At 39.1% G+C, this 26,674-nt stretch overlaps 1 protein-coding gene and 1 non-coding gene across 2 annotated transcripts in view; both read left to right on the forward strand.

Annotated features, from left to right (window-relative positions):
- MSH2 (mutS homolog 2) overlaps positions 1-26,674 on the forward strand; it is a 72,344-nt gene that overhangs the window by 15,154 nt on the left and 30,516 nt on the right. Inside the window, exon 7 of the mRNA XM_024753614.1 lies at positions 9,758-9,957. Coding sequence (XP_024609382.1) covers positions 9,758-9,957 — 200 coding nt within the window. The remainder of the gene's footprint in view (positions 1-9,757; positions 9,958-26,674) is intronic.
- LOC112405287 (U6 spliceosomal RNA) lies at positions 25,530-25,636 on the forward strand. Its single transcript, XR_003004311.1, has one exon. It is a non-coding gene; the product is annotated as a U6 spliceosomal RNA (small nuclear RNA).

The following is a 26,674-nucleotide window of genomic DNA, read 5'->3' on the forward strand; positions in this document are numbered from 1 at the left end:
TGGGAACAGGGCACCTGTTAGTGGTCCTCTTCCGGCTTAACAACTAGAGCCTGCATGTATTTAAACCCTTCAAAAACCTTACATACTGTTACCAGAATAACAAATTATTTAGAAGACAAGATATCAAAATTAATTTTTTTGACTGTAAGTAAAGGTTATTTTCATAGGACATAGCAATAATTTCCAAAATCTGGTGGCCTTATAAGACTTATCACTTAGAAATAACATTTGCGAGAAAGGCTTTATTAGTCAAAATATGATCTACTAAGATAAGAGGAAATATTTTCCCCTTTTTATCTTGGGGAGAATTTTTTTTTTTTTAACCAGCAATTACTAAGGCCTGTGGTTTTCAAAGCCAAATGCTGAAATTCCACAGACCAGGAAGAAAAAGTTATACTCCTTAAGGCAGACTTTCATTGGAACAGTTTCCTTTTGTTTTTTTTTTGCGGTACGTGGGCCTCTCACTGCTGTGGCCTCTCCCGTTGCGGAGCACAGGCTCCAGACGCACAGGCCCAGCGGCCATGGCTCACGGGCCCAGCCCTCCGCGGCATGTGGGATCTTCCCGGACCAGGGCACGAACCTGTGTCCCCTGCATCAGCAGGCAGACTCTCAACCACTGTGCCACCAGGGAAGCCCCAGTCTCTCTTTTTCTTTTTTATCACCGTTTCTCAATTCCACCTGCTGTGATACCCCGTGCTTTCTAGTTAATGCTTTCCTGGGGTTCTCAAGGCAAGTCTATTAACTCCCTCTCTAAGCATTTAAGATTGATCTTCAGGATTACACACTGAATCAAGTTTTTTCTTTTTTAATATTTATTTATTTTTTGGCTGCATTGGGTCTTAGTTGTGGCATGTGGGCTTAGTTGCCCTGCGGCATGTGGGATCTTAGTTCCCTGACCAGGGATCGAACCGGCGTTCCCTGCATTGCAGGATGGCTTCTTAACTACTGGACCACCAGGGGAGTCCCCAGGTTTTTCTGTTTTTTACTGTCATTGTTTTGGGATGATTTTCTAACAGAGAAAGTGGTGGAAAGCTCTACTCCACCCTCTTAAACAGTAAGTGAGGAGTTAAAGTGTGTGGCTGTGCGGTGAATTCTGTTAAGGAAAGGAAAGATTTCTCTTTTTCTTCTATTTTTATTAGAGCAGACATAGGGACAATTATGACTAGATGTTTGAGTTTAATGCATACATCTTGTCCAGGACTATAGCCCAGTGCTAGGTTCAGGAACAATGATGAAAATAGGATTATTTTAAGTTACTGTCAGGCTCTTAGGAGGAAGAGAAGACAGGTTGCCTGGCACTGTACTAAGCATCTCATGTTCATTAGCTGTGTGGTGATGGAGGCTGGCTTTAAAGCCAGGCTGGCCTGACTCATGGGCCTGACTTTAAGGCCCATGCCCTTAAATGCTGTACTATATATTTTTTTAATATAAATTTATTTTATTTATTTACTTTTGGCTGCGTTGGGTCTTCGTTGCTGCATGCAGACTTTCTCTAGTTGCGGCGAGCAGGGGCTGCTCTTTGTTGCGGTGCTCAGGCTTCTCATTGTGGTGGCTTCTTGTTGCAGAGCACGGGCTCTAGGTGTGCGGGCTTCAGTAGTTGCAGTGCGTGGGCTTTAGAGCTCAGGCTCAGTAGTTGTGGCGCATGGGCTTAGTTGCTCCATGGCATGTGGGATCTTCCCAGACCATTAGCAGGTGGATTCTTAACCACTGGGCCACCAGGGAAGTCCCTGTACTGTATTTCTTGTTTCTGTCAATTGTATTTAATGTGATCCAAGTTGGATTAACATCAGAAGTGAAATGTACTATTTTGGCTTTTATTTAAGTTATATCCATGGAATTGCATTATGTGTTGTAATGCTCATTTTTCCATTCATTAAAACCTATTTGCACTGAGACTACAAATACTTTTTAGCTAATGGCTTAAATACTTTAATCTCCAAAGAGAATTGATGTGTTATTACCTTTTAGGAGTAAGTTTCTGGGTATTTCTTCCTTTTGTGCTTTATCTAACAATCAAATTAGGAATTATAAGAACACTGTCCATATTACTATTTTTGCACTTATTTTCTGATAGGTCCAAAGAGTCCTCATGTTTGCACATACACTAGGACTGTTACTAGTACTTTTAATCTTGTGGGATTTTTTTTTTGTTTTTTAGTCTTTCCATAGATTCATCTGAAGCCTTGGTAATTTTCCCATGTTTTTTCAAAGTTACAATTCTTTAAAGAACATTGAATATATGTTAGCATATGAAATAGTTCACTCGTGAAATTGCTGATGATATCATTTGCATATGTTGAATTTGGTATTCTTACTACCTTCTAGTTTAAAACTGAGTATTTCTTTTTCTATGACATTTAATATGATTAATGCAGCAATCTTATTAGAAATATATATCTCCAAATAAAAGTGGTTCCGGGCTTCCCTGGTGGCACAGTGGTTGAGAATCTGCCTGCCAATGCAGGGGACACGGGTTCGAGCCCTGGTCCAGGAAGATCCCACATGCCGTGGAGCAGCTAAGCCTGTGCACCACAACTACTGAGCCTGTGCTCTAGAGCCTGCAAGCCACAACTACTGAGCCCACGTGCTGCAACTACTGAAGACCACATGCCTAGAGCCTGTGCTCCACAACAAGAGAAGCCACCACAATGAGAAGCCCGCGCACTGTAACGAAGAGTAGCCCCCCCTCGCCGCAACTAGAGAAAGCCCGTGTGCAGCAATGAAGACCCAACGCAGCCAAAAATAATAAATAAAATAAATTTATTAAAAAAAAGTGGTTCCTATAAATGTAGAAATGGTGGTGGTGCTTATGTGATAATATATCATGCTTCTTGAGGCAGTGTACTTCCAGGGTTATATTAAGACTTAGACCTAGACTTCTTTCCAGGTTATATTAAGTGTCCTTTTGTGCAAGGATGTCTTTAGTTAGTAGTCTGTATTCTGTAGAAACAGAGAGGTCTGGAGGTCATACAGTGAGTGCAGTTTCTTTAAAACAGCAAAGCATTGCTCTGGCCTCAGAGGAAGAACAGGAGGGCTATCACTCTATTGCTTTTCTACCACTTTTTTCTGCTTCCAAATCGAGTTTAGTGGAAACCCCTTTTTTCTGGTCTCTGGGCTGATCTGCTAGTCCCTTTGAATTTTATTTGCCTTCCTGTCCAGTCTGCACCACAAAGGCAACCCTCTTTCCAGTGCTTTCATGGGGGCCATAGAATTTCTTGCCCCATTGGTTCTTTGTCATACTGGCCCCTCTCTCCTTAGCTTTGTTTCTCAATTAAAAGTTTCTGGGGCTTCCCTGATGGCGCAGTGGTTGAGAGTCTGCCTGCCGATGCAGGGGACACGGGTTCGTGCCCCGGTCCGGGAAGATCCTGCTGGACCCGTGAGCCATGGCCACTGAGCCTGCGCGTCCGGAGCCTGTGCTCCGCAACGGGAGAGGCCACAACAGTGAGAGGCCCGTGTACCGCCAAAAAAAAAAAGTTTCTCGATAAGGTCACACAATGCTGATTGGACCCACTGTACTTTCAAGCTATCTAGTTTTCACTGCTGCCTGGTATTACTTTTGTTACATGACTCATTTCAGTGACCAATCTAACATTTTTTATTTTCCCTTCAGCTGCCTCCTACGTGTAAGCAGATGATCTCCTCCCTGATTCTTACAATCTCAAAATGTACCTGTATTTTCAGTCTTTTACTCCCTGGCTCTTTCTCAGAAGAGGAAATAATGCTCTTTCCTTTCCAAAGGCAACCTTTCCATTTTGCCTTGGTTATAGTTTTTTTCCCTATTCCTTCTCTGCTTCAGTTTTCTTCCAGTGCATCCTGTACTGTTCTCTCTTCAAGTCTCTGCTCTTGCTGCTCTACCCTCCCCTCCCAAGCATTTTCCTCAAGATCCTATCTCTTTAAATCCCAACTATTTAGAATATAGGCAAATGAAATACCCCAAAACGAGGTTCCCCAGCTTCCATAGGAATTCTCTGCTTTCTTACTTGTATCACATTTCATTGCATTTTGTATCTTGGTTGTTACTCAGCACTAACTGTAGGATGCAACATGTCCTTCTCCACTAGATTGAAAATTCCTTGAAAGCATGTTCCTTTCTCTTATATTTTGCCATACTCTTTTTTCTTTTTTAATTTTCTCAAGCCTATGTAGCAGATTATCTGCTATTTAATGTATCAAATGAGTGGTTCTGTCTGCGTTAAACCATGTGAAGAACAGATAAAGAAGAGGCTCAAAAACTTGTATTTAGGTACCAGATTTGTTCTCAGCCATATAAATAAGCTGTCATGAAATTCCAGTCAACTGTTTTTACAGTGAGAGATCAGAAGTGCTGGTTTTAAAGAACAGAATGGTGATTTTAAAATATCAAAAATTTCATGACTAATTTTATAATTTATTCTTTTGGAATTTTAGAGATTAACTGACCCTAAAAATTATCTTGTATTCCAGTCAACTTGTGCATTAATGTATCAAATTGTGACAGCTGAGTAATTTTGAGTAGAATTGACAGGTATACTCTGTTTTGCCAACACTAACTTTGGTACTTCTGAAATTGTGATTTGAAAGTGGGATTGTCATGGAAACAGTAGAGCAGTCTTTTTTAAAAAAAACCTCTGTTAACCAGAACACAAACTAATACTGTAATTATTTCTGAAATGGCATGTCGAATAGACTCGTGAAACTAGCAATTTATTAGACTTTTTTAAAAAAATAAATTTATTTATTTTTGGCTGCATTGGGTCTTCGTTGCTGCTCACGGGCTTTCTCTAGTTGCGGTGAGCAGGGGCTACTCTTCACTGCGGTGCACGGGCTTCTTATTGCAGTGGCTTCTCATTGCAAAGGACGGGCTCTACCTGCGCGGGCTTCAGTAGTTGTGGCACATGGGCTCAGTAGTTGTGGCGCACGGGGGCTTAGTTGCTTCGTGGCATGTGGAATCTTCCCAGACCAGGGCTCGAACCCGTGTTGCCTGCATTATCAGGTGGATTCCTAACCACTGCGCCACCGGGGAAGTCCATTATTAGACTTTTAATGATATCCAGACCAAAGACTGAGGGGGCTGTGTATCTTGCCTTGTGCTATGTGTTTTAGAAGCTTTTTCATTCCCTTGCTGTTTTACTTAATACTCTTTCTGGAACTTTATGCTCTTTTTTTAAAAAAATTAAAGTATAGTTGATTTACAATGTGTTAATTTCTGCTGTACAGCAAGGTGATTCAGTTATATGTATATACATTCTTTTTTTATATTCTTTTCCATTATGGTTTCTCATAGGATATCGAATACAGTTCCATTTGCTATACAGTAGGACCTTGTTGTTTATCCATTCTATTTATAATAGCTTACATCTGCTAACTCCAACCTCCCACTCAATCCCTCTTGCCCTTGGCAACCACAAGTCTGTTCTGTATGTCCATGAGTCTGTTGCTGTTTTGTAGATAGATTCATTTGTGTCATATTTTAGATTCCACATATAAGTGATATCATACGGTATTTGTCTTTCTCTTTCTAACTGACTTAGTACGGTAATCTCTAGTTGCATCCATGTTGCTGCAAATGGCTTTATTTCATTCTTTTTCATGCCTGAGTATTATTCCATTATATATATGTACTACATCTTCTTTATCCATTCATCCATCAATGGACATTAGGTTGCTTCCATGTCTTGGCTCTTGTGAATAGTGCTGCTGTGAACATAGGGGGTGCATGTATCTTTTTGAATTATAGTTTTGTCTGGGTATATGCCCAGGAATGGGATTGCTGGATCATATGGTAATTCTATTTTTAGTTTTCTGGGGAACCTCCATACTGTTTTCCAAGTGGCTGCACCAACTTTCATTCCCACCTTTTCTCCACACCCTCTCCAACATTTGTTACTTATAGACTTTTTTAGTGATGGCCATTCTGACTGGTGTGAGGTGATACCTCATTGTCGTTTTGATTTGCATTTCTCTAATGATTAGTGATGTTGAGCATCTTTGCATGTGCTTATTGGGCATCTGTATGTCTTCTTTGGAGAAATGTCTATTTAGGTATTCTGCCCATTTTTTGATTGGGTTGTTTGTTTTTTTGTTGTTGAGTTGTATGAGCTGTTTGTATATTTTGGAAATTAAGCCCTTGTCAGTCGCATTGTTTGTAAATATTTTCTCCCAATCTGTAGGTTGTCTTTTCGTTTTGTTTGTGGCTTCCTTTGCTGTGCAAAAGCTTCTAAGTTTGATTAGGTCCCATTTGTTATTTTTGTTTTTATTTCTATTGTCTTGGGAGACTGAGCTAAGAAAACATTGGTAGGATTTATGTCAGAGAATGTTTTACAAAATTATCTCTTCTAGGAGTTTTATGGCATCATGTCTTATGTTTAAGACATGAAGCTTTTTTTTTTTTTTTCTTTTTGTGGTACGCGGGCCTCTCACTGCCGTGGCCTCTCCCGTTGCGGAGCACAGGCTCCGGACGCGCAGGGTCAGCGGCCATGGCTCACGGGCCCAGCCGCTCCGCAGCATGTGGGATCCTCCGGATCGGGGCACGAACCCGTGTCCCCTGCATCAGCAGGCGGACTCTCAACCACTGCGCCACCAGGGAAGCCTTTTTAAGCTATTTTGAGTTTATTTTTGTGTGTGGTGTGAGGCTGTTTTAGCTTCATTGATGTACACGTGGCTGTCCCAACTTTCCCAACACCACTTGCTGAAGAGACCGTCTTTCTCTCATTGTATATTCTTGCCTCCTTGGTTGAAGATTAATTGACCGTAGGTGTGTGGGTTTATTTCTGGGCTCTCTATTCTGTGGAACTTTATGCTCTTTAACAATGTTGGTTACTTATGATTCTGTGGTCAGCTTGAGAGGAAACAGTGATAATATACTTGGTGGAACAGGAAAGAAGCATAGGGAGATTCTAGATCAGAGATGTCTTCTCTGTGGATACTTACCATTTATGGAGAGTGGCCTAAGGAGTTTTAGGAAAAGAAGAGGAAAAGAAAGATGAGGTAGGTGAAGCCAACATCAGGTTTCTTTCATCCTTTTCCTGACCCCATTAAACTTCTCTTCCTGCTTTATCATGAGAACTCAGAAATTTCTTGTGATTGTTAGAACTCACTTTTTTAAACTGTTCTGGGCCGAAGAATCACTTGAGAAGCTCATTGCAATTTCACAGGTGGGCCCCAACCTTGGGGATTCTGTATTCCACCTCCAAGTGATTTTAATATGGGTAATCTTGGATCAAACTTTTAGAAGCCCAGTTAGAGCCAGAGGATTAGCTAGGAAGGCCCAAATTTGCTGTGATTTGGCTGCATCCCTGACTCAGTTTTGTTTGCTTTGTTTTTAAAATCTAGAGTACAAGCCATAGAAATCTTTTCTGGAGCAGTGAGTGCCTGAATAATTGCTTGTTTATATAGCCTGTGACTGGTTTGTAATACAAGCTTGGTAGCAGATTATTTCCCCTCTAATTTGGCATTTGCTACAACAAATATATCTACTACCAACTCCCTGAATATTATCTTGACATTCTATAGAATTTGTTATTTTTCTCTTTATTTTCATCTTTTAAAGTGATTCAAGGTCCTTTAAACCAGTGGCCTAGCCTGGGGCTGTCCTCCCCTCCCCTGCCGCCTCTGGGACATTTGGCAGTGTCTGGAGACATTTTGGGTTGTTACTCTGGAAAGAGTATAGTGGGTGGAATTCAGGGATGCTGTTAAACAGCACAGAACAACCCCTCACGGCAAAGAATTATCTAGCCTAAATGTCAGTATTGCCACGATTGCAAAGTCTTTTTTTTTTTTAACTTTTTACTCTATATCGGAGTATAGCTGATTAACAATATTGTGATAGTTTCAGGTGCACAGCAAAGCGACTCAGCCATACATAAACACGTATCCATTCTCCCCCAGGCTCCCCTCCCATCCAGGCTGCCACATACCAAGGTTGCAAAATCTTGCTTTAATATTTGTAGTCATTATATGATAACTACAGGGGCAGCATATTTTTCCCTTCATATGACATGCTAGATGAACATTATGATGATGCAGGAATTGTAAATGCTGATGGAGAGATCAGTAAATAGTTAAGAAATTTAGAAAGCTGATTTGGTTCCTTTTCCTGTTCCTGTGCAATTTGAGGATTAATTTACTACTCATATAATTTACAAATGTAAGGAAAATGGTTGTTCATCTGATAGCGTTCTAAACCTAGGATCGTCTCCTGTGCCCTCGCCATTTCCCCTACCTTTGAATGTTAAAGTTTACCTTTCAGCTATTACTTCAATACCATCTACTACATAGTTTTTCATACTGCATGTTGTGACCCAGTGGTGGGTTGTGAAGTTAGTGTAGCAGGTGATAACTAGCATTTTTGAGAAGTTAAATACAATAGAAAAATAAAAGAGTGTACCACATATAGTAAGAGTTAAGTTTTGTCTTGCAAAACCTATTTTAATTATTTGTTGTCAGGGAGGAAAGTTTCTTTTTCCTGCTACTCTCCTAGTTCTTTGGCTGTGGCCCTATGAATTGGACTGACAAAAGACAGATTAACAAGAGAAAAAACAAACAGATGTTTATGCTTACATGTGGGAGCACTCAGAGATGAGTAACTCTAGGGTTAGTTGGAACTTGGGCTTATATAGCATCTTAGCAAAAGAACAATAAATCTTCAGAGAAGTGACAAGACAAAGGAAAAGGACTTTGAGTTCCTAGGGCTACAAATTGTGGGAAGGGAAATGTATGGAAGCTAAAGGTAGAGAAAGGCTAGCTGGTAGGGTTATGTACGTTCCTCTGTTGCCATCTCCAGGCTGTTAAGGGTCTAAAGTTGAGATTAATTGTTGTCCTTCCTGGTAAAGAAGGAAGGGGGAGCACCGTGGTAAATTTATGTCCTGCTTTTGGGCAAATAGGGAGAAGGCAAAGAGCTTTCCTTCTTTCTGCTCCTTCTCAATTGTCCTCAACTAAAAATACTCCTTAAGGACCAAAGTAGTCCTTATGGACACTAGAGTGGCATGTTTTGAGGTGGCTTATTTTGGGTCATGATGTAAAACTATATTTCTTGCTGTGGATTACAGGGAAAAAAATGGAAAGCCACTGATTCCAATAAATTACAAAAGCAATATAAGCTGTGTGTTTTATAGTTCTTGAAACAAGCTAAGATTTTATTTATTGATTTTGTGAAGCAATAAACTTATTTCAGTTTTTTAATTAGAAAATTTTGGCTTTTACTATCATGAGGTAATTTTAGAATGCATTTTGAATTTATAAGACTTTCTGATAGAATAAGTACTGAATTTGGCAACATTCTTGAATTGTAATTCTGTTTCGTTAAAGATGTTTCATTAAAGATCATTTTGGCTTTGTACTATCATTAGGTAATTTTAGAATACATTTTGAATTTATAAGACTTTCTGATAGAATAAGTATTGAATTTGGCAACATTCTTGAATTGTAATTCTGTTTCATTAAAGATCATTGTTTCCATGTGCAATAATGTGTCAATATCAACAGTCCCAATAATGAGATTCCTCTATTTAAGAAATGTCAATTTGATGAAAGGCAAACAAAATTGGGTATATTTCAGTATCATGATACTACTTAACTAAACATTAATTTGGTTATTAACTAATCACAAACTGCTTACATCACAGTGTTATGGAGCTTTCCATCCTCTACAAAAAACTAACATTTCAGAATAGATTCAAGCTTCTTACATGGAGTTTTTGAGTTGAGACATGCACCTAGTTGCCAAATTTTAGTTTCACACTAAAATATTTAAGATTAATTCTAGTATAATTTATTTCAGATTAAATTTAGTCGAAGCTTTTGTAGAAGATGCAGAATTGAGGCAGAGTTTACAAGAAGATTTACTTCGTCGATTTCCAGATCTTAACAGACTTGCCAAGAAATTTCAAAGACAAGCAGCAAACTTACAAGATTGTTATCGACTCTATCAGGGTATAAATCAACTCCCTAATGTTATTCAGGCTCTGGAAAAATATGAAGGTAATAAAATGATTTTGTTTTTGTTTTTTTTCACTCTCAATATACTTAGCAAATGTTCTGTCCTTTTAAAGTTGGTTCTGGTGACTCATCTTTATGTTTTCCTAATAGGTTTGTATTGCCCTCTGGCTGTGCTGTATCACAGAAGCCAGAAGTCATGAGACAATTTAGAATTTTTGTTTTTTAGAAATGAACATTAGGATTACGAGGTTTATTAATAGGTGTCTTGCACTAACAGTGGCAGTTGAACAGGGTTTGATTGCTAAAGACTCACAGGACCCGAAATGACAGTGCTTACAAACACATGGTTTATTACGGGAAAAGCAGCCGTACTAAAGTAAGGATAATGCATCACAGCGAAAGGCTGTCACAGCAAGGGGGCCAGGGAGGTCAGGTGCAGGTACCTATAAAAAGGTCCTTGGTGAGGTGCACCTTCTCTGATCAGGGACCATTATTGTATGCAGAACACCTTGGAACCAGGGAGCCTAAAACAGTCTTGCTGGGCTTCTTAATATTTTGCTGGTCTTGTGGGCGTATTCCTGTTCTGTAACTAGTTTCCGCAGCAGAGCCCTCTTGGGGCCTCAGTGAGACCAGGTGCAAATCATCGATCACATGGTACTAAGCTGAATGAACCACCTTGAATCTCCTGGGACCCAGAGATTACAAAACAACACAATTAGTATGTTTCATGCCTTGACCAGGGGTCATTGCCATGCAGGAACTTGAAAACACCGGAGGCTAATTCCAGGCCTGCTGGAATTAACCTTTCCAGTACACCTATGAAAGTTAAGGCAGAAGGTCTTGGTGGTAACAGTTGAAGTCAGAGGGAAGTTACTACAATAAAGTAAGCAAAGTCATATATTAGATAATCAATATAGTATTGGTGGATAAAATCAACTTGCTCTTACAAGCATAGTTTTTAACTTTAAGTGAACGTTAGTTTCTACAACAAATATTTTAGTAAGTACAGAGTTATATGTCTAATACATAAAGCATTTTAAGTTTCAGAGTTAAAAATCAACATCTCTTAGAGCTATGGAAAACAAACCTTTCAATATTATGAGAAAGCTTTATGAATTTTTTTGTAGGCAGACTTAAAAAACTATGATGACTGGTACAAAATAAGTATAGATTTAATTTAAATTTTATGGTACCCTTCCCTCTTATTTATCTAACAGAGTGTAAAAGAAGAGCTAACTGCTTATCGTTTCACAGTACCACTGTATGAGAAGTACTGCTATTCTAGTCAAGGCTCCTCATTAGACTGATGAGGCTTAAATGCCCTAGAATTTAATTCAGTCCCACCAAAGTGGAATTAAAGAAAATGGGTCTTTAATCTTTTCTGTTTCACATTTCTTTAGTGTGGCTTAATTTCCCTCCTTTGTGCCTCAATTTCCTCATCCTGTAAATGAATATCTTCTACTGCTACCATTTTCTGATTGTCTCCTCTGGCTTCATTCCAACAGGATCAGTTGGAAGCACAAGGGGATTGACGGGTGTTAGGGATGTAATCATGGAGATAGGCTCTCTAAACAACTCTTACCACTTAACATCAGCTGTTTTAAACATTTCTCTCACATCTCTTCCCTCATGAGGTAAAAAAGCCATCCTTGTCCCTGTGTCCTCCTCTTGTACCTGTACTCGGTGAAGTTTCTGAAAGCCTACATTTCCATATTCCATTCACTCCACTGGCTTCAGCCCTGACCCCTGTACTGAAATGGCATTTGCTAAGTGACTTACTTGTTGCTAAATTCAGTGAACATGGTCCAGTCCTTATCTTACTAGGTTTCACTGGTGAGTGTGACAGGCTTTTTTTCCTCCCAGTTTTACTGAGATATAATTGACATAAACATTGTATAAATTTAGGTGTACAACACAATTTGATATGTATATATTATACTATATAACTGATCACCACAATAAGTTAACATAGTCACCTCACTTAGTTTTTTTTCTTATGATGAGACCTTTTAAAGTCTAATCTCTTAGCAGCTTTTCGAATATACAATACAGTTTTTGTTTTTATTTTTTTTTGCGGTACGCAGGCCTCTCACTGTTGTGGCCTCTCCTGTTGCGGGGCACAGGCTCCGGATGTGCAGGCTCAGTGGCCATGGCTCACGGGGCCCAGCCGCTCCGCGGCATGTGGGATCTTCCCAGACCGGGGCACGAACCCGTGTCCCCTGCATTGGCAGGCGGACTCTCAACCACTGCACCACCAGGGAAGCCCTTATTTTTGTTTTTTAATTACAGTCACCATGTTGTACATTACCTTGCCAGGACTTAAATCTTATAACTTGAAATTTATACCTTTTGACCACCTTCACCCATTTCCTCCACCCTCTGCCTCTCGCAACCACCAGTCTGTTCTGTGTTTATGAGTTTGGTTTTATTAGATTCCACATATAAGTGAGATCACAAAGTATTTGCCTTTCCCTGTCTCACTCTTTTCACTTGACATAATGCCCTCAAGGTCCATTCATGTTGTTGCAGATGGCAGGATTTCTTTCTTTATGGTTGAAGGGTACTCCGTTGTACATATGTATCACAGTTTCTTTATCCATTCCTTCGCTGGTGGACACTTAGGTTGTTTCCGTGTCTTGGCTGTTGTAAATGATGCTGCAGTGAATGTGGGGGGTGCAGATATTTCTTCGAGATAACGATTTTGTTTCCTTTAGATATATACCCAGAACTAGAATTGCTAGATCCTTCTATTTTTTGCCATCCTCTTCAGTGTAGTCACCCCACGCCCACCCCACAATCCCCAGTTGTATTTTTGGGCCCCTTTTCACTCAGTACCTGAAACTTTAAACCTGGGATTTTTGAATGAGTTCTTGAAAGTATCCTGAAATTTTATGCAAAATTTTGTGTATATGTATTTTTGGAGGGGTAAAGGATCTGCAAGTTTCAGCAGATATTCAAAAGTATATGTAAACCACCCCCCCCGAAAAAAGTAAGAAATATTGCTCTGCATATTCTCTGGGGAATCTTTCTTATTCCCTGAGATAAGTATGGAAGTTAGGAATTGGATTTGAAAGGCTTGGCTCTCTTCATGAACCTCTCTGCATATGTGTAGATTAATGTACTTGAGAGTTTTCAACAAGTCAGTAATTCCCTACTTTTTCGGTGTTACACTTAATATAAGACCTGTGAGATATCATACCATTAGACATCATCACATATAGACCTGTGAGATATCATAACATTATGTAAATCACATGCTTTACATTGTCAGTTTGATAACTGATGTCCAGTTAAGGTATTTGAAATCACCCAGCCTAGAAAATATTAAAGAAGGAAGACTGTTCCAAGTTTCCTGGTGCTTAGAGCTGTGTATTTTCTTTCAATAACATGGAACATTGGAGAATCTAGGTATATCCTAGTCACTGGGAACCTAACTAATCTCTCTTGAGTTGATTTACAATATTAGTTTCAGGTGTACAACATAGTGATTCAGTATTTTTATAGATTATACTCCATTTAAAGTTATTATAAAATATTGGCTATATTCCCTATGCTGTACAATATATCCTTGTAACTTATTTTACCCATGGTAGTTTGTACCTCTTAATCCCCTACCCCTGTGTTGCCCCTCCTCCCTTCTCTCTCCCCACTGGTAACCACTAGCTTGTCCTCTATATCTGTGCATCTGTTTGTTTTATTATATTCATTTGTTTGTTTTATTTTTTAGATTCCGCATATAGATGATAACATACAGTACTTGGCTTTCTCTGTCTGACTTCATTAAGCATCATACCCTCCAGGTCATTCCATGTTGTTGGAAATGGCAGATTTTCATCCTTTTTTATGGCTGAGTAATATTCCACATATATATATATTTATATATATGTATGTATATGTACACACACACACACACACACACACACACACACACACACACACACATCTTCTCTGCCCATTAATCTGTTGATGGACACAGGTCCCTTCCATATCTTGGCAATTGTAAATAATGCTGATAGGAATATTGGGATTTGTGTATCTTTTTGAATTAGGGTTTTCATTTTCTTCGGATATATACCCAGGAGTGGAATTGCTGGATCATATGGTAGTTCTGTGTTTAGTTATTTTTTTTCCATACTGTTTTTCATAGTGGCTGCACCAGTTTACACTCCCACCAACAGTTTATGAGGGTTCCCTTTTTTCTACATCCTCGCCAACAATTTCTTATTTGTGGTCTTTTTAATGATAGCCATTCTGACAGGTGTGAGGTGATGTCTCATTGTGGTTTTGATTTGCATTTTTCTGATGATTAGCGATGTTGAGCATCTTTTCATGTGCCTCTCTTGAGTTTAAAATGGCATTTTGCAGAGTTCAGCATAGCTCCTTAGCCTACTGACTTCATGGAGAAAGTCAAAACTGAGGCTAATTTATGAGGAAAAACCAGATGCACTCTCCTTAAAAGTAAAATCATTAAAAGTTTTAAAAAATATATTTGTATATTACTAGAAATTGAGTGTATTCTGCCATCTTGTGATGTTTTGGTTTTGATTAACTCTAGGTTTAATGTTATTTTAATGTTATTCCTGGGAAAAAAATGAAAAAAAGTAAATTCAGTGACAGCAGAGGGCAGCAACAGTTTAGAAAGTAGATTTGCATTGAGTGCTAAAAGCTCTACTCTAAATTATCTTTCTCCTGTTAAAAAAAAAAAGGCTATGTGAAAAATGTACTTGGCCTCCCTTATTCCTTATCTTTTAAAATTGAAAAGTTGAGACACACATTTGCAGCAACATGGATGGATCCAGAGTTTATCAAACTAAGGGAAGTAAGTCAGAAAGAGAAAGACAAATACCATATAATATCATTTATATATGGAATCTAAAATACGACATAAATTAACCTATCTACAAAACAGAAACAGATTCATAGACATAGAGAACAGACTTGTGGTTGCCAAGGGGGAAGGGAAGGATTGGGAGTTTGGGGTTAGCAGATGCAATCTATTATATATAGAATGGATAAAAAATGAGGTCCTACTATATAGCAAAGGGAACTATATTCAATATCCTGTGATAAACCATAATGCAAAAGAATATGAAAAAGAATCTATACATGTAACTGAGTCATTTTGCTGTATAACAGAAATTAATACAACATTGTAAATTAACTATAGTTCAATAAAATTTTTTTTAAAAAATGGAGGCACAACCTAAAACAATGGTATTCTGCATTTGGAGCAAATTTCTGATAGTGCTTAAAACAACTCTAAGTATCTAGATTTTGTTGATGAATTTTATTGTAACAGCTATCACACTGAGGTATGTAACCCTTCCTTCTGCCCACATCCAAGTAATCATCCTTTTCTGTTTCAGTATATTTAAAAACCTTACATGTGCTATTTTCCCTCCCCTGGTCATTGCATCTTCCTCAGTGAACCCATAGTAATCTTTCTTAGCGCGTCTGATCATATCATTTCTTCCCTTTTGGTTATGAACACATTAATTTGCTTCCCATAACCTACCAGAAGAAGCCCCATTCCTGTGCCTGCTGGCTGCTACTTCTCAGTCAGCCTCCCTTATACTCCCTCACCTACTCTTCTCACTGTACTGGTTCTCCAGACTGCTCTGATTTTTTATGCTTTTCCCCATGTTTTTCCTTTGTCTTAAATGCCCTTCACTACCTTGTCCACGTAATGGAACCCTACTAATATTTAAGATTGAGCTCAAATATCACCCTTTCTGTGAAGCTTTCTCTGCCCTCCTCATGCAGTTTTCTGGTTTCCATAGCACCTTCTGCTTATCTCCATTGCTTTTTTACCCTAAATAACATAGTAAGTTAGTCTAATAATAATCCCCCCTTTTATCCTGATTGCTCAGTTTCCTTCTAAATAGAAGATAAGAATATGAAAGCAATTTGGCATTTCTGAAAAGGAATCTGCTTTACTAATGTAGCACTTTTTAAACTTTAGCCTGTAGAGCTGCAATTTAAGATCTGGTTGGATTTTGTATTTTGGAGATATTTTCTTTAAATTTCGTCTTTATCAGTTTATAAAAGCAAGATAAACTCTTTGTAGTAATTATTCTACCATCTAGAGGTAATCATTATTAATATTTTGCTTTATGTTGTTTCATTCTTTAAGCAAAATTATAGGTCAGTTATGCTTAACACTTCCTTTGACCAGGAAGACTTGTTGTAATGTAGTTCATATATTAGGAAACAATTTGAGCATAATGTGAATTTCTTGTTGCTTATGCACATTTTGCCCATGGGAAACACTGGGTGAATGCAGAAAATTGCACCCAGCTGAACTGAGCAGTGTAGGCATACGCAAAATGTACACAGACACACACCTCCAACATCCACCATGTGTTCATGACCCACGCTCATTTGCATGTGGTGTTACAGCTTTGCACTCACTGCACTTCAGAGGACTCACCATTTCACAGTAACTTACAAGCTGCAGCCTTTTGGAAGTCCACCTCCACAAGCAAACTTCATGTCTTTTGTGAGGTAAAATGCATTGTTTAATGTAGTATTTTTGTATTTCCTATACATTTAACATGTGTAAAACCGCCCTTTAAAATTTTTTTGTTTTTTATCTCTTTTCTTAATTTTATTTATTTTTTCATGGAAGTATAATTGACTTACCCAGTTAGTGTCAAGTCAGAGGTTAATTATGGCAGCTAACAATTAGTACTATTTTTACTATTGTAAAATCAGTACTATTTATTTATTAAATTAGAGCACTTTTATCCCACCAATATATTCTGTTACACTTTTGCGTACAGCCAGTTCTGTTATAATGCAACGTATGCATCCCTGTGCAAAACTGTGCAATAAAAACTAGTTTACGAGATAAAAGAGGTCAAGGCACAACACTCAGAAACTTCATCAGTTACATTTCTGGTCAGCAAATGTGTGGAGGTTTTGCCCCACACCAAGTGATTTCCTGTGACACTAACTGGGTGTTCTGCAGTTTAACTCAGTTGTGACACTGTCTCCCTGGGGATAGCATCAGATCCCATAGGTTAAGGGTTCAATCCCACAAGCCTGGTACCCTGCAGCCTCTCTACCCAGTCTCAAGCCCAGGGTATTACCTGTACTTCTGACCAACCGGTTACAGATGAGGTCCCAATGACCCCCTTCTTGGGTTTAATCAATTTGCTAAAACAGCTCACTGAACTCAGGGAAACACTTACTTACACTTAACAGTTTATTGATAAGGGATGCAGATGAACAGCCAGATGAAGAGATACGACAAGTCTGGGGGGGGGTGGTCCTGAGCACAGGAGCTTCTGTCCTGTAGAGTTGAGTTGCGTCACCCTGCTGGTGGATGTGTTTGCCCTCCTGAAAGCTCTCTGGACCGAACATGCCCCCCGCCACCACTACTGGGGTTTTAGGAAGCTTCCTCACGTAGGCGTGATCAATTATGAACTCCATTTCCAGCCCCTTTCCCCTCTCTGGATGATGGGGGAGTGGGGGGTAGAGCTAAAAATTCCAAGCTCCTAATCATGGCTTGGTCTTTCTGGTGACCAGCCCCCATTCAAGAGCTCATCTCGGGTCACCTTATTAGAACAAGAGATGCTCCTAGTGCTCTTGTCACTTAGGAAATTACAAGCATTTTAGGAACTGTGTCAGGAACCAGGAGCAGAGACCAGTACATTTTCTCTTATCTCACAGAGACTAGCATGGTGTAAAATGATACTCATAACTAATCAGTGGAATCAGAAGAGAAAGTCAGCATAGGAAAGAAAACTACTGTTTTGTCAAAATGACAATAGTAAGAAAGGAAAATGAGGTGTATTGTCAGGGAAGGTATTACCTGCAAATGAAGGAATGGAAACAGGTGGCTGTGCTCAACAAAAGGGGTGACGTGACCCGAGAATCTGAAAAGGAAGAGAGGGCAGGGGCCATGAGGGAGGATAAGAGGCCAAAACCGTAGGGCGGCTTGTTGGTGGTGGAGGAATAACGGAGATGCCCTTGTGCTAAAGGTTGTTATTCAGAGCGACTGAATTATTTTGATCTTTTACCATGATTGACTGCATTTCAACTGTTGGCTTCTTTGCTAATTTGGTAATGTTTTGGCTCCAGCCTCATACTTGTGTGAATACTGTAAACTTTCATTAACAGCATCTTGCTAGCCTTTTTTCCACTTACATGAATTTTTAAATCCATTTCACAAATATATTTAAAGGGTCAGATAAAATTTAATCGTACTTCATAAAACTTCTAGGTTGGAGTTAAGGAAATTACGTTATATTAGTCAAGGGAACATAGGCATAGAATAAATTTTTAAATCTTTGTTAATTGAAACTCATGTCTTTTTATTATCATTTACCAAAATATTTACTAGAACAAGGATGTTAATACTAACTTGATAATTAATTTAGACTTTACGTTGGTTTTTCCAGTCATATTCTATTTGGAAAGTCTGATTCAGCAGATTTGTGACTAGTGGTAGGCCTTGGACCTGAGTTAGTGTCGGGAGGACACATGTAGGAAGGCACCTCATATCTGTTACCCAGAACTCTCCTATAGTTCATTTTGATTTTAGTGTTACTTGCTCATTTAACTTGATTAGAAAATCTTAGTGTCTTTTTCTTAATTATTTTGCCAGCCGTTTCCAGTTACTTCTCAGTTACATTAAATAAAATGTAAATGATTTGAGAGAGAAGACGTTTACCAGTGAGTATCAATAATTTAGGTGCAATTACAGCCAATTTACCCAGCAACCTCAATTTTGCCAGACACAGATCTGGGAAAGTCTTCTCGTGGTGGGAAGTTGGGGGCCTGTGGTGTGGTTGGTGTCTGCCTGTGGTGAATAAGACCAGGCATTGCAAGCTCGTGCCTGAAGGGGCCCGTCAGTTTACAGATAATGAGGCAGAATGGTGGGCTGATATTCTGATGAGCTGGGGAAGTCATGGTCTGACTAAAGTGGACTGCTGCTGGTTGGACTACCTGATTATCACTGAATGGGAATTCTGACTGAGGATTTCTCATATGGACACATGTTTCAAAGTCTACTCTGAATTCCTCCCTCTAAACTCTGCTTTTGGTGTTCTCTCTCTCAGTAAATGGCCCCATTTATCTACCCAGTGGTCTAAGCCTTGGGAATCAGCCTTAACTGTTGCCTCTCCCATTTTGCATTCACTCAGTCACCAAATCCTGTTGGTATCGCATCATATATATTCTTCACCTCGGACACCTTTCCATCCCACTGCCAGTACCCTAGTCCAGGCTATAACATTTCTTACCTGAATTAACTGTCAGCCTCCTAATGCTTTTACTGTCTCTTGTCTTGGCTCTTTCTAATCGTCTTTGCTTCAGCCAACTGTCTTTCTCAATATGTAAATATATTTATAAATAAAAATATAAATGTCTTGTTAACCCTTCAGGGGTTTTTCACTGCCTTTATATATTTACTGCCCTTATATTTCACTGCCTTATATTTTTGTGCGATTACTTGTCTAATGTCTGTTTCCCTCACGTGCTATAAGGGCAGAGACAGGGCTGTTTTGGGGTTTGACAGGCCCCTCATAAATTGTTGCCTCTGCCTATCTGTCTGTCTATCCTTTCCCTCCTAGGACTCATTGTCAATGTTTCTCAGACTTTTTTGACGATGTCTCACAGTAAGATACACATTTTCATTTGACTTAGTGCATACCCATGGGTGTGTCTATGCAGTGTTAAAAAACAGAATTCAACTGAGTGAATTTTAAAGATCTTATTGGCTTTATTGAACAGTTCATGAATTGGGCAGCATCCCATCCAGGAGATAGAAAGGAGCTCTCTAGAGCTGTACAAAATGAAAGACTTTCATAGGCAGAAGGGAGCTGAAACAGGGAAGTTATAAAAAGCAGGTTGGTTATTGTAAGATTACTTTCCTTTAGGGTATTGTAGGGGTCTGTCAGGTGTATTACCTAACTGGTGCTGATCAGGTGATTCCTGATTGGCTGGTTTAAGATTCCATTTCTGGGAGAGCCGAAACTGTAATTAAGGTAAGCCTCGATTTGGGGACATGAGGCCTAGCATAAGCGACTCCATTTGGGGCCTGTTGTCTGTTTTAACAACATGTATACATGGTATATATAAAAACTGAAATAATTATATAATAAATTGTATAAGCTGAAATAATATGTAAAACTGAAACAACAATACAGTATACTTTGACATTTTTCAATTTTTTCAATGAAAAATGCTAAGATTTATTAAATTTATGATGGAGAAAAGTCTGCAATTTGAAAAAACAAACTGCATTTGTTTTTTGCATCTGTTCAAGTGAACTTGAACATCCTCTGGATCTCAAATATACTGCACACTCTTTGGCCTTTGTACGTGCTGTTCCTTTAGAATCAGACATTTATCCCTTCCTGTCTCACCTGGCTTTGTTGTCTTCATCTTTAGATTTTCACCTTCAAAGTAATTTCTTTGGGTAGACCTACCTTTTTCCTACATTTGAGTACACTCCTGTCCTAGTTATGCGTTTCCAAAGCACCCTGTATTTCCCTGTCATTATACTTGCCATCCTTCTTAGTAATTAGTTTAATGACTGTGTCATCTCTCCCCGACACCTGAGTGTACGGTATGTCCCCAGGGAACAAGTATTCCAGCCCAACTTCTGACATGTAATAGGCCTTCAGAAACTTCTTTTGGGAGAATGAGAAAATACCACTTAGTGTAGGAGAGAGAATGTGTCAGAAGGGAACTGAAAAGCAGTAAAAGAATGGGAAAGTACTTAGTGATGAATGGTTGTGCTAGGGGTTCAAGATGCTTTGTCTTACCATTGTTATTTAAGAGGTCCTGAAAGCTTACGGTGTTCTTTATTTTACTTTAGTGTCTATACTAATAAAGGTATGTTAGCAAAAATTGATTAATTCATTGCTTACATCATAACAAAGGACTGGTACCCAGAGTTTGTTAGGGCAGATAAGGGAGAAGCAGAAACAGCGAGAAGGTTTAGCAAACACTTGGAGTACTCACTGTGTTCCTGACACTGCTAGCTGCTGAGGCTGTGATAGGACCCCAAAACAGTCTCTGCCCTTATAGCATGTGAGGGAAACAGACATTAGACAATGACTGTCACACAAAAATATAATTTTGATAGATGTCATAAAAGGAGAATTCTAAAGTGGTATATCAAGAAAGTGCAACATTTTATTTTGGGGCAGTGCACATGCCAAAGTGGTTTTCATTGGTGTTTTTGCCACTTGACAAGTAGCCGTGCGGTTTGCGGGCTCCTAGTTCCCTGACCGGGGATTGAACCCAGGCCCCAGGAGTGAAAGCGCTGAGTCCTAACCACTGGACCGCCAGGGAATTCCCCTGAAAATTAGCCTTTCTAAATTCACTAAGGATAGTTTCCATAGTATTTCTCTCAATTGATGATTAAGTAGCATGAACATAGGCAAGATGGAGAAATCAAGTCCCCAAACTGGTGTTAATACACCAGTTAAGGCTTAGATTTAAAGCTGGCCAGGACATCATTCCAGGAGTATATTTAATGAACCACTTACCTTTTTTTTTTTTTTTAGTATTTAAGTATTTATTTATTTTTGGCTGCATCGGGTCTTAGTTGCTGCACGCGGATTCTTCGTTGAGGCATGCGGGATATTTCCTTGCGGTGCGTGGGCTTCTCTCTAGTTGTGGCGTGCGGGCTCAGTAGTTGCAGCGCATGAGCTCAGTAGTTGTGGCTCATGTGCTCAGTTACCCTACAGCATGTGGGATCCTAGTTCCCTGACCAGGCATCAAACCTGCATCCCTTGCATTGGAAGGTGGATTCTTAACCACTGGACCACCAGGGAAGTCCCTGAACCACTTACTCTTTTTTTTTTTTTTTTTTTTTTTTTTTTTTTTTTTTTTGCGGTGCGCGGGCCTCTCACTGTTGTGGCCTCTCCTGTTGCGGAGCACAGGCTCCGGACGCGCAGGCTCAGCGGCCACGGCTCACGGGCCCGGCCGCTCCGCGGCATGTGGGATCCTCCCCCGACCGGGGCACGAACCCGTGCCCCCTGCTTCGGCAGGCGGACTCTCAACCACTGCGCCACCAGGGAAGCCCACCACTTACTCTTGATAGACTTATGGGCTTTCAGTTTATCCTAAAATTTGTTATAATTTTTATCATAGTAAATGATGATGAAATGTTTGATAGTGTTTAAATTATGCTTTGGGTTGTTACAGAATTGTAAGTACTTATGCTTATTGACCTAAACATTGCAGCAGTTTCTGAGGCACATAACAGCATTCTTTTAAAATTTTTCCTTGTGATGAGAATTCTAAGGATTTACTTACTCTCTTAACAGTTTTCATATGTATCATACAGCAGTGTTAACTGTAGTCGTCATGTTGTACATTATATCCTCAGTGCTTATTCATCTTGTAACTAGAAGTTTGTAGCTTTTGACCACCTTCCTCCAATCCCCCTCCCCTCCCAGCCACAAATCTGATCCCTTTAACTATGAGTTGTTTTTGTTGTTGTTGTTGTTTTAAGATTTCATGTATAAGTGAGATCATAAAGTATTTGTCTTTCTGGAGTTCCCTGGTGGTGCAGTGGTTAAGAATCCGCCTGCCAGTGCAGGGGACATGGGTTTGAGCCCTGGTCCAGGAAGATCCCACATGCTGTGGAGCAACTAAGCCCAAGCACCACAACTACTGAGCCTGCGCCCTAGAGCCCGCAAGCCACAACTACTGAGCCCGGGGCCACAACCACTGAAGCCCACATGCCTAGAGCCCGTGCTCTGCAACAAGAGAAGCCACTGCAATGAGAAGCCCGCACACCACAACAAAGAGTAGCCCCTGCTCACCGCAACTAGAGAAAGCCCGCGTGCAGCAATGAAGGCCCAATGTAGCCCAAATTAAATTAATTAATTAATTAATTAAAAAATATAAAGTGTTTGTATTTCTCTGACTTATTTCACTTAGCATAATGCCCTCCAGGTCCATTCATGTTGTTGTAAAGGGCAGTATTTCCTTTTTTTTTTTAATGGCTGAATAATATTCCATTTTGTGTGTGTGTGTGTCTGTGTGTGTGCACACACGCCACATTTTCTTTATCCTTTTATCCATCGATGGATACTTAGGTTGTTTCCATATCTTGGCTATTGTAAAGAATGCTGCTATGAGGATGGGAGGTGCAGATACCTTTTCCGATTAGTGTTTTGGGTTTCTTTGGTTATATTCCCAGGAGTGGAATTTCTGGATCATATGGCAGTTCTATTTTTGATTTTTTGAGGATCCTCCATACACAGTTTTCCATAGTGGCTGTACCAGTTTACAGTCCCACCAAGAGTGCTCAAGTGTTCCCTTTTCTCTACATCCTCACCAGCATTTGTTCTCTTGTCTTTTTGATGATGACCATTCTAACAGGCATGAAGTGTTATCTCATTGTGGTTTTGATTTGCATTTCCCTAATGTTGAGCATCTCTTCCTGTACCTGTTGGCCATTCATATATCTTCTTTAGAAAAATGTCTATTCATGTCTTTTGTCCATTTTTAAATTGGATTAATTGGGGTTTTTTTGCTATTGAGTTGTGTTGTTAGTTTTTTATCTATTTTGGATATTAGTGCCTTATCAGATAAATGTTTTGCAAATATTTTCTCCCCTTCCATAGGTTGGCTTTTCACTTTGTTAATTGTTTCTTTTGCTGTGCAGAAGCTTTTTGGTTTGATGTAGTCCCACTCGTTTATTTTTAATTTTATTACTTGTGTTTTGGGTATTATATCCAAAAAATTATTGCCAAGACCCATGTCAAGGAGCTTCTCCCCCATGTTTTCTTTTTTCTAAAAAAAAATATATATTTATTTATTTATTGGCTGTGTTGGGTCTTAGTTGTGTCATGCAGCACCTTCACTGTGGCATGTGGGATCTTTCATTGCCGTGCGTGGGTTCTTTGTTGTGGCACGTGGGCTCTAGAGTGCACAGGCTTTAGTTGCCCTGTGGCATGTGGGATCTTAGTTCCCCCACCAGGGATCGAACCCACGTCGCCTGCATTGGAAGGTGGATTCTTAACTACTGGACCACCAGGGAAGTCTCTCCCCCATGTTTTCTTCAAGGAGTTTCATGTTTTCAGGTCTTAACAAATTTAAGTATTTAATCCATTTCAAGTTAATTTTTTGTAAGTGGTGCAAGATAAAGGTCTAGTTTCATTCTTTTACATGTGAATATCCAATCTTCCCAGCACTGTTTATTGAAGAAGAATGTCTTTTCTCCATTGAATATTCAGCAGCATTCTCAAAAATGAAATCTTCAGCGAGTTATAAATGAATCTTTAGGGGCTGACAATGAATCTGGAGTTCTTAGTGAAATTATTGAATTTGATTGCTTAGATATTCCCCATTTTGATGCATTTAAGGAGTTAACAGGGACTTCCTTAGCAGTCCAGTGGTTAAGACTCTGTGCTTCCACTGCAGGTTCAATCCGTGGTCAGGGAGCTAAGATCCTGCATGCCAGGGCCAAAAAATAAAAATTATTAAAAAAAAAAAAGAAGCAGCAGCTAACAGTTATTTCCCAGTGTGATCTTTTGTATTTTTCCTAGGTGACTGTTGCATGTATCAGAACTAATGACCAGTGATTGGTTGCTTCATAAGCCCCTTGCTCCCTTCATAATGTCATTCATTCAGCATAGAGTTATCCATTGCCTACTTTGTGCGAGGCATTGTTCTGGGAACTACAATGGTAGATATGACAGATAAGGTCCCTCTTCTTATGGAGGTTCAGTAACAGTGGAAGGGTAGAGAGAGATAAATAAATGAGCAAGAATTTCAAAGAGTAGTAAGTACAACAAAGAAAGCATAATATTTTGATGTGACAGAGTGGCTTGACTGGGCCAGGAAGATGCTGGACATGGTGGTCAAGGATGGCCTCTCTATGGAATTGCTGTCTCAGGTGAATCTCAAATGATGACAGAGAGCTCACTGTTAAGATCTAGGGGAGGCTAGTGGGGCCAGCTAGTATAAGTACCTATAGCTTGACTTGTTGAAGGAGTGAAGGGAAGCTAGGGTTGTCAAGCATAGTGATAGAGAATAAGGGCGCGCTTGTTAGGAGGTGAGGCCAGAGAGGTGAGGCCTATCCAAGGTTCTTAACATTTTTCATGCTGTGGACCCTTTTGGCTTCTAATAAAGTCTATGAACCACTTGTCAGAATAGTATTTTTAAATGCGTAAAATAAAACACATAGAGTTAGATAGGAAGCCAATTATATTGAAATACACTTATCAAAATATAAAAGAAATTCTTGAGAAATAAGTCATTTTTATTAATGCATCAAATAACATGATCTGAGTGAAGTTCGAACTTCTTTAATTTTGAACTAATGAGTTTAAATGTTAAAGGTATCCCCAAAAAACTATAATATGATATGAAAATATATCTGGAATTTTAATTGATGACAAAGACACAAGTACTGATGATACTACAGTGGTTTATTACTTACATTAACAATGGAAAAAAATGCTTGATTCCAGTTAGAGGTTAGAGAAAATGAAGATGGGATTTACTTCTCTTCTTTGTTTATGTACTACCTTGAATTCAAGGATCTATGGACCTTTGTTTAAGACCCTGGGATAGATCATGTAAGGCTTTTTAGGTTGTGGTAACTAGTGGAAGATGGAGTTTATCAAAACCCAATGGTGGTGCTCACTTTGGCAGCACATACACTAAAATTGGAACGATACAGAGAAGATTAGCATGGTCCCTGCGCAAGGATGACACGCAAATTCGTGAAGCGTTCCATATTTTTAGGTAATAGTGTTATTAAGATTTTATTTTAGTTTCTGTACTTCTGTAATTAAAAACAATCGTACTGAAAAGTATGTTATTTTGTTACTAGAAATAAACCAAAAATGATTTTTAAAAAAACAACAACCCAATGGTGCCCATCAATTGATGAATGAATAAATAAAATGTGGCATATCCATACAATGGCATATTGTTCCTCAGTCAAAAGTAATGAAGTACTGATGCATGATACAACATGGATGAACCTTGAAAACATTATGCTGAGTGAAAAAAAGCCGTCACAGTATAATGTGATCCATTTATATGAAAAGACCAGAATAGGCAAATTTATAGATTCAGAAGGTAGATTAGTGATTGCCTAGGCTTGGAGGAATGGCAGGAGGTTGGAAGGAAATTGTAAGTTACTGCTAATGGGTACAGGGTTCCTTGTTTCTTTTGAGGGCAGTGACAGAGTTTGAAAATTGATTGTGGCGATGGTTGCACAAATCTGTGAATATACTAAAAACCATTGAATCATACAATTTAAAATGGAGAATTGTTTGGTATATGATTTACATCTCAATAGAGCTGTTATTTTTAATTAAAACCATAACCAATTTGGGGAAAAAAAACCCAGTTGGAAATTGCCAACTGGGGCTCAGTACAAATTACAAGTAGGGGAAGGAATTCAAGATGCTAGTGAAGGCTTTGCAGGATATGGAACAAATGAGCAGAGGAAGGGACTTTAACTCTGAGAAGAGCTGCAGCAAGGTGTGAGGGGCTAGAGGACATGTTCTGAAGTTTATACAGGTACTTCTGTAATAATACTACTTGGGTTTTCTTGGAAAACCTTACCTTCTTCAAAGTCATGTGCTAGAAAACAGAACTTACAGAAAAAAATAGAGATAAGGTAGACCTCAAAATATGAAAAATTTTAAGTGATTAATAACAAAAGCATTAACCTTTAATAAAAACAATAGCCTGTGTAAATCTCCATTGCATTTGTAGCCAGCATCAAGTGATACTGCAGCTTTAAAGTCTGGGGCTCATTTCCTCCTTC

The sequence above is a fragment of the Neophocaena asiaeorientalis genome, unplaced genomic scaffold (genome assembly GCF_003031525.2).
Source record: "Neophocaena asiaeorientalis asiaeorientalis breed wild unplaced genomic scaffold, Neophocaena_asiaeorientalis_V1.1 scaffold171, whole genome shotgun sequence".
In the NCBI taxonomy this organism is placed as follows: domain Eukaryota; kingdom Metazoa; phylum Chordata; class Mammalia; order Artiodactyla; family Phocoenidae; genus Neophocaena; species Neophocaena asiaeorientalis.